Here is a 12,111-nt window from a genome sequence, read left to right on the forward strand (position 1 = left end):
GATTTCAGAAGGGCACACAGTATTCTAACTGTGGCCTAACCAAAATGTTTATACAATTCCAACATAATCTCCCTACTCTTAAACTCTGTGCTTTGGCTAACTAAGATAAATATCCCACATAACTCCTTAATCACTGTATAGCTGCCCTGCTACCTTAAGGGACCAATGGGCATGTATACCAATGTCCATCTGACCCTGGTGCTTCCCAGGGTCGTACCTCTCATCATGTAATCCATTGCCCTGTTTGTCATTCCCAGGTGTATCATCTTGCATTGATCCAAATCGATTTCCATCTGCTGCTGATTAGCCTTCTACATCGTCCTGTAATCTAAGGCTATCCTCCTCACTATTTACCACCCCACCAGTTTCACATCATCTGTGAACTTCCTAATCAAGCCTCATACATCCAAGTCCAAACTGTTTAAACATTGATTCCTGTTGAACTCCACTGGACACATGCATTCAGTCACAAAAAAAAGCCTCAATCATTACTCTCTGTTTCCTGCCACTCAGTCAATTCTGGATCCAATTAGTCAAATTTCCTTGGATCCCATAGACTCTTACCTATGCTATCAGTCTCTGATGTGGAACTTTCTTAAAAGCCTTACTGAAGTCCAAGCAAACTACATTGTATACATTGTCTTTATCTACATAACTGGTATCTCTTCAACCAAGTTGGTCAGATATGATCTCCCCTTAACAAAACTGTGCTGTGTTTAACTAATTCCTGCCTCTCCAATTGCAGATTAATTCTGTCCCTGAGAATTGCTTCCAATAATTTCCCCACCACTGCCTGGCTGATAGCTTCCTTGTTCCCTTCTTGAATAATGGTACCACCATATTGGTTGTCCTCCAGTTCTTTGGAAGCTCTGCCAAGACAAGGGAGAAATTGAAAATTATTGCCAATGCCCTAAATTTTCTTCCTTGCCTCATTCAACATAGGATGCATTTCATGCAGCTCTGGATACTTATTAACTTTTAAGCTGGCCAAATTGCTCAGAACGTCATCGCTGTCAATGCTACTTTCTCTAAGTACATCACAGTCCTTCTCTTTGATTTCTATCCTCATATTGTTTCTCTCACTAGTGAACACTGACACAAAATATTCACTTCAAAACGCACTTGTGATTCCATGCTCAAAACTCTCATATGCCAGTTTTTGAATGAAGTTTAAAATGTAAATTGTCTAATGGATTGAATTATTATGGTGGTAAAATCTTTTCTGATGAGAAGGTGAATTAGTATGGGAAGAGACTTCTCCAATCAACAGCATATCCATGAATCATTCATGACTGAATATACATCTTTATATAAATCATTACAACTCCTTGACTGTAAAGTTGCCAAGTTATTTTAAAATAATTACATTGGACTATAATCCTCCTTCGACAATTGAGACCCACATTATTTTGCTCATTGGGAATTTTATCAAGATGTGCTGGTAATTGAATACTTTACCAATTATGAAATTCCAAAGCCTTTCTGCAAAGGACTAAGTGGCTGTGATGGTCACAGTGGCATTAATTCATTGAGTGCAAACTTGGCAGTAGGGATGGGTAGTGTGGCTTAGCTGTTTTCAAAAGCGAGCCATTAGTTTTCACATTGCAGCCTTGTACTTGATTGGCATGAAATAAAAGGAACATGCTAAGATATCCCGAAAAGATGTTAATAAAAAAACCTGTGGAGAATGAGGTCACCTGTTGCAGTGAAAGAAAGGCCTTCTCTAACCAATAGTGATGGAATCTCAGTGAGAGATAGGTTATTGCCATTAGCTGTGATGGATTTAGTATCTTGTTAGCTATTTTTATAACTTTGGTGGATGTCTATTAAATCCTTTTCAATCAATTTACAATGAAAATTCGGTTCACTCCGGACTCTGCTCTTTCGAAACTGTGGAATGGAATTGTAACTCCATGTGTTGCAATGGTTAGAATTTACACAGAACCTTACCACGTTTTCTGCTAAGCCAGGCTGTGATTAAGGGAATTGCAGGTCAGAGCTTGGGAGGATTTCATTTGCGGCTTCAACTGCTTGTTGACATATCTTTACTGCCTGAACATGATGTTTATGGCCTCTGTAAATATGAAATATTGCAGACCCCGAACTCTGTAGTACTCCATTAATGTCATACTTACAAAATTGCACAGGTCTTTGGGGAAGGGGGATGCATAATGTGGATGTGCAAGTCCTGCAGCATCATTAGAGCAGCAGACAGCTTTTTGTATGTGACTAGTATCTAAATCTGAGACTTGAGCGCTGATATTCAGATTGTGGAGACTGTAAATAGATCACTCGCACTCTCAGAGCATAGACATTGAAGGTCACAAATGCGGTTTGAAATAAACAACAATAAGTTGGTAATTGGCAATATAACAAAAGGGGCCAATGTCTCTTACTCAGCACATGGAATCATAATAATTAACCATAAATATTAAATAATTTGTCGATATTTGATGCTAAGTGTCCTTCAATGAAAAAGTCTTGGTATTCCTATTAAATATTAAATATTTCCAATAGAAGACACTGATCAATAACTAGGATCAAAATCTAAGGCTTTCTTTTAATATTTGTTGCCATAATTCGGAGGTGATGAGACAAAACAAGCAAGTTTATGTTCCTTTGCCTTTTGGAGATCTTGGCTAGAATTGTGCAGTCATGAATGTCAGTGTAGTAGATTAGGTTAGATTACTTATAGTGAGGAAACAGGCCCTTCGGCCCAACAAGTCCACACCGACCCTCAACCCACGCAGACCCATTCCCCTACATTTACCCCTTCACCTAACACTATGGATAATTTAGCATGGCCAATTTACCTAACCTGCACATTTTTGGACTGTGGGAGGAAACCAGAGCACCAGGAGGAAACCCAGGCGGACACGGGGAGAATGTGCAAACTCCACACAGTCAGTTGCCTGAGACAGGAATTGAACCTGGGTCTCTGGCGCTGTGAGGCAGCAGTGCCACCCACAGATATAGACTCAGCTGTTATGCCTCTACAGTCAAATAGCTTACTAGTTTGTTTAGGTTTACGATGAGATCACGCCAACCACCCTTCCATTTATTGATTCCATCAAAAATTGCCACTGCCTCAGGAAAACAGTCAACATCATCAATCCCAATCCAGTTATACCCTTCCACCCTCTTCCATCAAGCTGAAGATACAAAAGTTTAAAAACACATACTCACACTTTCAAGAACAACTTCTTCCCTGCTGTTATCAGACTCATGAATAGACCTCTCATTTATTAGAGTAGTTCTTTCTCAACACCTTCTCTGTAGCTGTGTCACTATATTCTGCATTCTGTTCTATTATGCTGATATATTTATGTAAGGTATGATTTGCCTGGATAGCATGTAAAACAATACTTTTCACTGTATCTGGGTACATATGTCAATAATAAACCAAATCAAAAAGTGTCCTTGGATCCTAAACTTGTATCATAGTGTGGAGTTCAAGAATGGCAGGATTCAGGAATGGCAAGGAGAGGAAGAAATTCACCACAAAAAATTGTCAGGATATTATTCAACATGAGCAGTGAACACTGAACCAAATTCCAAAATGTAAGTAACCTCAACCTTATTGTTACACTGCTTCTAATTCAACCTAAAAACTAGAAGTTACCTCTTGCAGGTTAGGTTTGCTTGATAACACATTTGAAAGAATGATTACCATTAACACTACAGTCAACCACTCAGATCTACTTGTGGAAGAGTAAATTTTTAAATTTTTAAATTTCAATTTTAGATGTTTTCAGTAGATTTCAAAAATACTTTTTAAAAAATTACTTGTTTATGAAAAAGGAGTATTTAACAGGAACGAGGGAGTGTGAAAGAAGAGAGGAAATGACCCTCTGCAAACTGGATAGATACTAGACTACCAAGATGATGATTGCAGGACTTTCAGAAAGAGACAGTGAAACTTTTGAGTTCGTCATTGTAGGAAAAGGCCTGGCAGCAACCACCCCTCACTCCAGTCCACCAGGTCAAACACTTTCCTGCTGAAAGTACCAGTTTCAGTGAATGGTGCCATATAAACCAATGAATTAATACTTGGAGAAGGCATTTTGGACCCTCAGGCTTCCTCCAGCATTCAACAAGATTATAGCTGATCTACTGTGGCATCAACTCTGCTTTTCTGCCTATGTCTATATCTTTGATTCTTTTGACAATTAAGAAACTATTTTTAAACTCAGAGACCCTTAAAAATATCTTCAATGACATTGCCTCCACTGCTGTCTTGGAACAGTCCAATGGTAAGCAATGGATCTCATGTTTGGGGTGCTCTTTTTGGATTTCTTTTGGCTGCAACACCAGTAGGAATATTTGCTTACATATCTGGGTTCCATCTTGACAATGCGAACTATACAAGGGAATCTACAATGCACGACAAACCCACTTAGGTTACGTAAAGTTGGGACAGATTTGGAAAAGTTATCAGAAGTCCCCAACCTATTGAGACTCCATTCAATAGGAAATATCCTACCAAATACCTTGTGCAAACTCTTGACTCCACACTTGATTTCTGTAATCAGCACTCAAGTCGAATAGTCTTTGATTTGGGGTTATAGTCTTGATTTTAAAAAAACTTTATTGCATTCAACCTCATGATTATGAAATCCAGAGAAAAATCTCACCTCTCATAGTCTGAACCAAGTAAAAGTGACCATTGATCTCCAGCTGATTTTATAACTATAGGACTTATATGGCTGGTTTCGTTTATCTTTGGATCAATGATGACCAGGAACATTGAGTTTAGTGATGGTAGTACCAATGAATTTCACGGAGAGAAGATGTGATTTACTCTTAGTGGAGTTATGCATTGCCTAGCATTTGTGTGGTGTTCATGTCATTTGTCATTTATTAGCCAAAGTCTGAATGTTGTCCAGTTTTGCTGAATGTGAACACAGATCTCAAGTATTACAGCGGTTGCAAATAGAAATGAACATTGTGCAATCATTCACTAACACTCCCCATTTTTAACCTAATAGTGGTGAGGAAGACTATTAATGAAACAGCTGAACATGGTCAAGCTTTGTGAGCTCCTACACTAATGTGCTGGGACTGATGTGATTGCCTCAAACAATCATATTCATCTGTCTTTGCACTAGTGATGACTCCAGCCAATTGAGAACATTTTACTTAATTTCTATAGATTTCATTTTTACTTGGGTTACATTAATCCCTAGTGTATTAAGAATGAACCTTGCAATCTGAATCAGTCTGATGTATGCCTGACCAATACGGCTAGCCTGTTCCCTTTCATCTAGAACATTGATATATCAGTTGGGTTTTTCTAGTAATGGTAAAACATTGTAATTATGAGATTTATTTGGTACAAGCTAAAATGTTGGCAGATATATGAAATTCAGCTTCATTGCTTGCAGATAGAAAGTGAACACCCAGGTTGGGTTTCCTAAATCTTCTACTGTAACCACTAGACTCAGCATGTTTCAGCCTAAAGCTATCCAAACAGGTTCACAGATATTCTCCAAGAGGATCCACTCACTATTGCATATTCCCAATCCTAAAACTTGAAACCAATTTTGTGTCTCCATCACAATTAACAAATTCCCACAGATCAAAGATTCATCTTTGTGGTCTTGGAACTGAGTTAACAAAACCATTAGGCTACTGGAGAAAACCCTTCAAAAGATCATTTATTACAATAACTTTTTCTTTTGCTTTTCTATTTCTTTGTTTTCTTTTCTTTCCACTACCCCATATTTGAATCCACGATTGATTAGATCAGTACGATCCAAAATACATTCAAAATCGCCATTTCAACAATTGATGCTCAATGCCCCAGATGATGGTTTAAAATTATTTTGTTTAAATAATGTATCTGTACCTTTTCATTATTTATGCTCCACCCTCCAATTTTTCTCAGCATCCATATTATTCACTTATATACAAATGGAGACATGAATACAAAGGCAAAATACTGCAGATATGGAAGTCAAAATGAAGAATAAATTCTGGAAATATTCTGTAGGGTTGGCAGCATCTGTGGAGCAAGAAACAGAGTTAATATTTTAGTTTAATGACTTTTTGATAAAAAAAAGTCAAGAAATTTCCAAATGGCTGCTATAAGTTACCTTTCAGCTATAAGACTGTAGGAAATAGGAAGAGGAATACACCATTCAGCCCTTCAAGCCTTCTTCAATACAATCATGTCTGAGTGACATTCTTCACGTCCACTTTCCCACTCCTTCTCCATAACCCTCAGTTCCCCTACTAATCAAGAATCTATCTCAGCCTTAAATATAGACAAGGACTCTGCCCCCACATCTCTCAGTGGCAAGGAATTCCCAAGGATTCTCAACCTCATCTCAGTCCTAATTTGGTGCCCCATTATTTTAAGACTATGCCCACTGGTCCTAGATTCTCCCATTAGGGGATATATCCTCTCAGCATTTATCCTGTCAAGTTCCCTAAGAACGCTGTATGCTTCGATGAGATCACCTCTCATTCTTTTAAACTCCAGTGAGTTGAGTTCCAACCCGTTTAGCCTTTACTCATAAGACAGGCCCTCCATACCAGGTATCATCCAAGTCAACTTTCTCTGAACTGCCTTCAATGAAATTACATCTTTCTTTAGAAAAGGGGGCCAAAATTGCTCACAGTACTCCAGATATTGTCTCACAAGCAGCTTGTATTGTTATGGTAAGATATCCCTAATCTTATACTTTAACCTCTCGAAATATGGGCCAACATTCCATTAGCCTTCCTCACTACCTGCTGCACCTGTGTGTTAGCTTTCTGTGTTTTGTGCACAATTACCCTGAGTCCTTTTGAGTTGCTGCTTTCTGCAGTTTTTTCCCCATTTAAATAATATTCTGTTTTTTGTTCTCTCTTCCACAAATGACAACTTCATATTTTCCTGCATTATATTCCATTTGCAAACTTTTTGCCCACTTACTGAACCTATCAATATGTCTCTGTAAACTGTATCTCTCTCACAAGCTACCTTTCCACCTATTTTCATGTTGTCTGCAAATTTGGCTACAGTGTATTTGCTTGCTTCTTCCGAGACATTAATATATAATTTAAATAATTGTGGTTCTAGCACTGATCCCTGTGGAATCCCTTTGGTCACCGGTTGCACAACCCTTTATCTCCTTCTGCTGTTTCCTGCACATAAGCCAATTCTATATCCATGCCAATACACTGTCGCCAATACACCATGGGCCTTTATCATATGACTTCACCTTTTGTGAGGAACCTTGAGAGGTCCATCCTTGTATTAAGCAGGAATGAACATATTCTGTAAAAACAAGTCTTCTGTTATTCATTTGGCTAGGATTGAATAATTTTTTTTCATGCAATCAAAATATTGAGACTAAATGTTCTAAGAGGCAGGGAAGTAGAACTAAATAGGTCTACATGATACCAAAAAACAGATCCAGAAATTAAATAAAATGTTTCATAAGGTAATCTTAGAGCTATTAAAAAAAAGAATTTATTTATTGAACTCCATAAACTATAACATTTACCTTTACCTTTATCATAACATTTCAGGTCTGTTTTCATTCTAACATGCTAACTATGTTGTAAACATTACAATGCTTTTCAGAAGGAAATGGCATTTGCTTTTGGTCATGTGAAACACTAACATATTTCTGTGAAATATTTCTGAATGAGGACAAGTCAAAGAATGCGTGGGATAGTGCACCAAATAATTATTGAACTTTACCTGCAATTGAATTCCTGAATTTTTGAGACGGTGAGGATAATTTTTCCTTTAGTTGCCAGTATCTGAATTTTCACCATGTTAAAAACAGGAGAAATCTTCATGGCATTGTTAAATTTGAATTTATTTCAAAGACACTTTAACTATAGTGTTGATAAAGTGAACAGGAATGTAAGTAACACAATTCAGGTTAAAATTATGATTAATTTAAAACATGGAGTTAGCATCAACCTGCCCAGGTACTTTGTAATATGAATACAAAGTGAAAAATGTGGACATGCAATAGCTGTGACATGATATAACTTCCCACCTGCATGGAAGCATGAATAAAACACTTGTGTTGTTTTGCTGAGTAAGGTGACAGGATGCCATTGCTGTTGTATCATATGTATATAGTATTGGTACTACTGCAATAGTTCATGTGGAAAGTGAGTCAATTAAAATTACTCCAGTGAAGTATTTTTTAAATCCATAGTTCGATTAATCTTCTGAATTGCGCCTCTCTTAATTGTGGGCCTTTCTATTAGGCACAGCAATTAAACTTGTCTACCTTTTATACTTGGAAGAAACCATTAGAAGAAATGGCTGTTTAGTTTCTATTAGAGTAATACAATAATTCTTATCTATTGACAGTTGTCCGAAACATCAAACGGCACAATATTGTCCTGAAGAGGGAGTTGGGTGAAGGAGCCTTTGGCAAAGTATTTCTTGCTGAATGTCATAACCTTTGCACAGAAGATGACAAAACCTTGGTGGCAGTGAAGGTATAGTACTATAGAATTTCAATTATTAATTTATGGGTTGATCTGAAGCTCCTTGTGATAAATGCTTGTCTCGCTATCAGTCTCAGTTATCTTTTAAATTGGGCTTAGTAGGACTAGTGCAATGTCAAAAGAGCATGACACATGATCTCACTCATAGATGTAAAAATATGGCCTGGTTTCATATGGCAATGAAAGTAGATCAGCTTGGCCAAATTGTTCATGGAAAACATGGGAACCTGAGAATAGTGGGATGCACACAGTCGATTCCACTTAGTGGACTGCCTTCCATTCTGAATATTTGTCTGCTGAATGGAAATTGAAAACCAGGCCCACTTGCTCTCTGTATGTATTCTTGCTTACTATATCCCTTTTGCTGTACATTCCTGTTAAATTAATAATTTATTGTTCAGATTACAAATTCTACTGTGGTCATTGCTCATACAACAGCTGCCATTCAAGATGCATCTTGCACAACTTGTTGTGCTGAGGCTCTTGCAACTTTAATCCATAAAGCAACATTCCATAACATTTCATTTCAGTTTGAAATGTTTGAACATGGACTGCATACTTTCCAACATTTTTGTGAAAACTCTGATGTGCAATAAGGACATTTCTGCAGTAAGCCTATCTCTTGAAAAGATACCTTTTCCAGTTCCAATATATTTTACTTATAAAAGAAGACAATATGACCAGGGTCTCTTGAATTAAGGAAAGATATTGTGAGTTTAGTAGACTATAAGACGTAGGAGCCAGTGTTTTGCTTATTTGCAATGAGCTTCCAGCACTCAGCAAGAGACTGTTTTTATTATGTACGTGCACAAAGAATGAAGCCTAGTAGAGATAGAATAGATTTGCGCAGATAGACTTGGGTTGCACTTAGCTTTTTAATCCCTTCTCTTGTGCATTTCTGGAAGGGAACTTGTGGATGCATTGGACATGCACAGACGTAAATAATTGCTGTGACAGTTGTTAACAGTGAATTGAGAAATAGAATCAAGCTTTATGGATTCTACTATGTATCTTGCATGTAGTGGTTTATGCTGTGACCAAGAATCTAATACGACTCTTTTCAAAGTATATATGTTTTTAAAAAACTAATAACACATTTTTGGGCAGTATGTTTTGACATGGCATTGAATTACAGAACAAACAAGACGTGTGGAGGTTAAATGAAGTTTTTTGAATTATTTTGCAGCACATTGTCATCTGCAATATCTTATTGATAAATATTACAAACTCCTTCAACTATCAGTGTGTTCCTGAACAAAATAGACTCAGCAGATCTAAAAGGCAACTCAGCACCATCAGGCTATTTAGGGATGGGTATTAAAATATTGAACCAGCCAGAGACATCCACATTTCCTGACTGATTTTTTTTAAAATGGAGCAGTTGATAATACAACTGACAGAAGTTGTTGTGTCCAGTCTCTTGGATGAAGCTGAATGTTGAGTGATGTAATGCAACAGTTGCTGTTATTCAGATGAGATATTAAATTCAAGTCCTGTGAACGTATTCTGGGGTTTCCAGGAATTGCTAAACATCCAATTGCAATGTATGAAGAAAAAGCAAGAGGTTTGGACACACATCAATATTCCTGGAAACTGATTAACTGGCTGCTTATTTATCACATTGAGGTTTCAAAAATCTTGATATGTCTTAGGTGGTTGATAGATTTGTCAAGATAAACATCAACAATTTACTTTGGAGCAACTTGTTTATGAAATGTTTTGACATTATAAGGTAATATAAAAGCGCTAGCCTGTCATTCAGTTTAAGAACTCACTGGTATGTATCATTGCGATTTAGTGTATGTAACCCATATGACCATGGAAAAGGAATAACCCATTCATCCTCTCCAGCCTGCTCTGTCAATCAATAGGATCATGGCTGATCTGACATTCCTCAGGTCAATTTTCCTGCACTCTCTGCATAACCTCTGATTCTCTACTGATTGGGAATCTCAGCCTTAAATATATACAAGGCTCCTGCCTCCACAACTCTCTGTGGCAAGGAGTTCCAAAGACTGTCAACTCTCAAGAAATTCTTCCTCATCTCAACCTTAAATTGGTGGCCTTTATACCAAGGGGTTATGCCCTCTGGTCCTAGACTGTCCCATGAAGAGAAACATAGCTTCTTGAAAGTGGAGTCGCAGGTAGATAGGATAGTGAATAAGCTGTTTGGTATGCTTTCCTTTATTGGTCAGAGTATTGAGTACAGGAGTTGAGAAGTCATGTTGCGGCTGTACAGGGCATTGGTTGGGCCACTGTTGGAATATTTTTTCTATCGGAAAAATGTTGTGAAACTTGAAAGGGTTCAGAAAAGATTTATAAGGATATTGCCAGGGTTGGAAGATTTGAGCTATAGGGAGAGGCTGAACAGGCTGGGGCTGTTTTCCCTGCAGCATCGGAGGCTGAGGGGTGACCTTATAGAGGTTTACAAAATTATGAGGGGCATGGATAGGATAAATAGACAAAGTCTTTTCCCTGGGATTGGGGAGTCCAGAACTAGAGGACATAGGTTTAGGGTGAGAGAGGAAAGATATAAAAGAGACCTAAGGGGCAACCTTTTCACGCAGAAGGTGGTATGTGTATGGAATGAGTTGCCAGAGGATGTGGTGGAGGCTGGTACAATTGCAACATTTAAGAGGCATTTGGATGGGTATATGAATAGGAAGGGTTTGGAGGGATATAGGCTGGGTGCTGGCAGGTGGGACTAGATTAAGATGGGATATCTGGTCAGCATGGACGAGTTGGACTGAAGGGTCTATTTCCATGCTGTATATCTCTATGACTCTATTCACCCAGTCAAGCCCCTTAAGAGTCCTATTAGCTTCAATCTCAGAAGAAATTCCTCCTCATTTTAGTCTTTATTTGATGTCCCATTACTCTAAGACTATGCCCACTGATCCTAGATTCTCCCGTGAGGGGAAATCTCCTCTCAACATTTATCCTGTTAAGTTCCTTATGAATGCTATATGCTTCAATGAGATCACCTGGTTATTTTAAACTCCAGTGTGTTGAGTCCCAAACTGTTTCGCTTTTACTCCTAAGACAGTCCCTCCATACCAGAGATCATCCTAGTCCACTTTCTCTGAACTATCTCCAATGAAATGACATCTTTCCTTTGAAAAGGGGACCAAAACTGCCCACAGTACTCCAGATATGGCCTCACAAGTGACTTGTACAGTTACAGTAAGATTTCTGTAATCTTATACTCCAACCCCTCAAAATATTGGCCAACATTCTATTAGCCTTCCTCATTACCTGTTGCACCTGTGTGTTAGCATTCTGTTTGTTATGCACAAGTACCCCCAAGTTTCTTTGTGTTGCAGCTTTCTGCAGGTTTTTTTTTCCATTTAACGTAATACTCTGTTCATTTGTTCTCTTTTCCAAAATGAGCAACTTCACATTTTCCCCCATTATATTCCATTTGCCAACTTTTTACCCACTTACCTGTCTCTGTAAATTGTTTGTATCCCTCTCACAACCCGCCTTGCCACCTATTTTTGTCTGCAAATTTGGCTACAATACATTTGCTTCTTCTTCCAAGACATTAACATATATTGTAAATATTTGTGGTTCTAGTTCTGATCCCTGTGGAATCCCATTGGTCATGGGTAGCGAGCATGAAAAACTCCCCTTATCCCTACTTGCTTT

At 38.0% G+C, this 12,111-nt stretch overlaps 1 protein-coding gene across 1 annotated transcript in view; it reads left to right on the forward strand.

Annotated features, from left to right (window-relative positions):
• ntrk2a (neurotrophic tyrosine kinase, receptor, type 2a) overlaps positions 1 to 12,111 on the forward strand; it is a 254,756-nt gene that overhangs the window by 159,457 nt on the left and 83,188 nt on the right. Inside the window, exon 13 of the mRNA XM_060845213.1 lies at positions 8,324 to 8,454. Within this exon, the coding sequence (XP_060701196.1) occupies positions 8,324 to 8,454 (131 nt within the window). The remainder of the gene's footprint in view (positions 1 to 8,323; positions 8,455 to 12,111) is intronic.

The sequence above is a fragment of the Hemiscyllium ocellatum genome, chromosome 2 (genome assembly GCF_020745735.1).
Source record: "Hemiscyllium ocellatum isolate sHemOce1 chromosome 2, sHemOce1.pat.X.cur, whole genome shotgun sequence".
NCBI lineage: Eukaryota > Metazoa > Chordata > Chondrichthyes > Orectolobiformes > Hemiscylliidae > Hemiscyllium > Hemiscyllium ocellatum.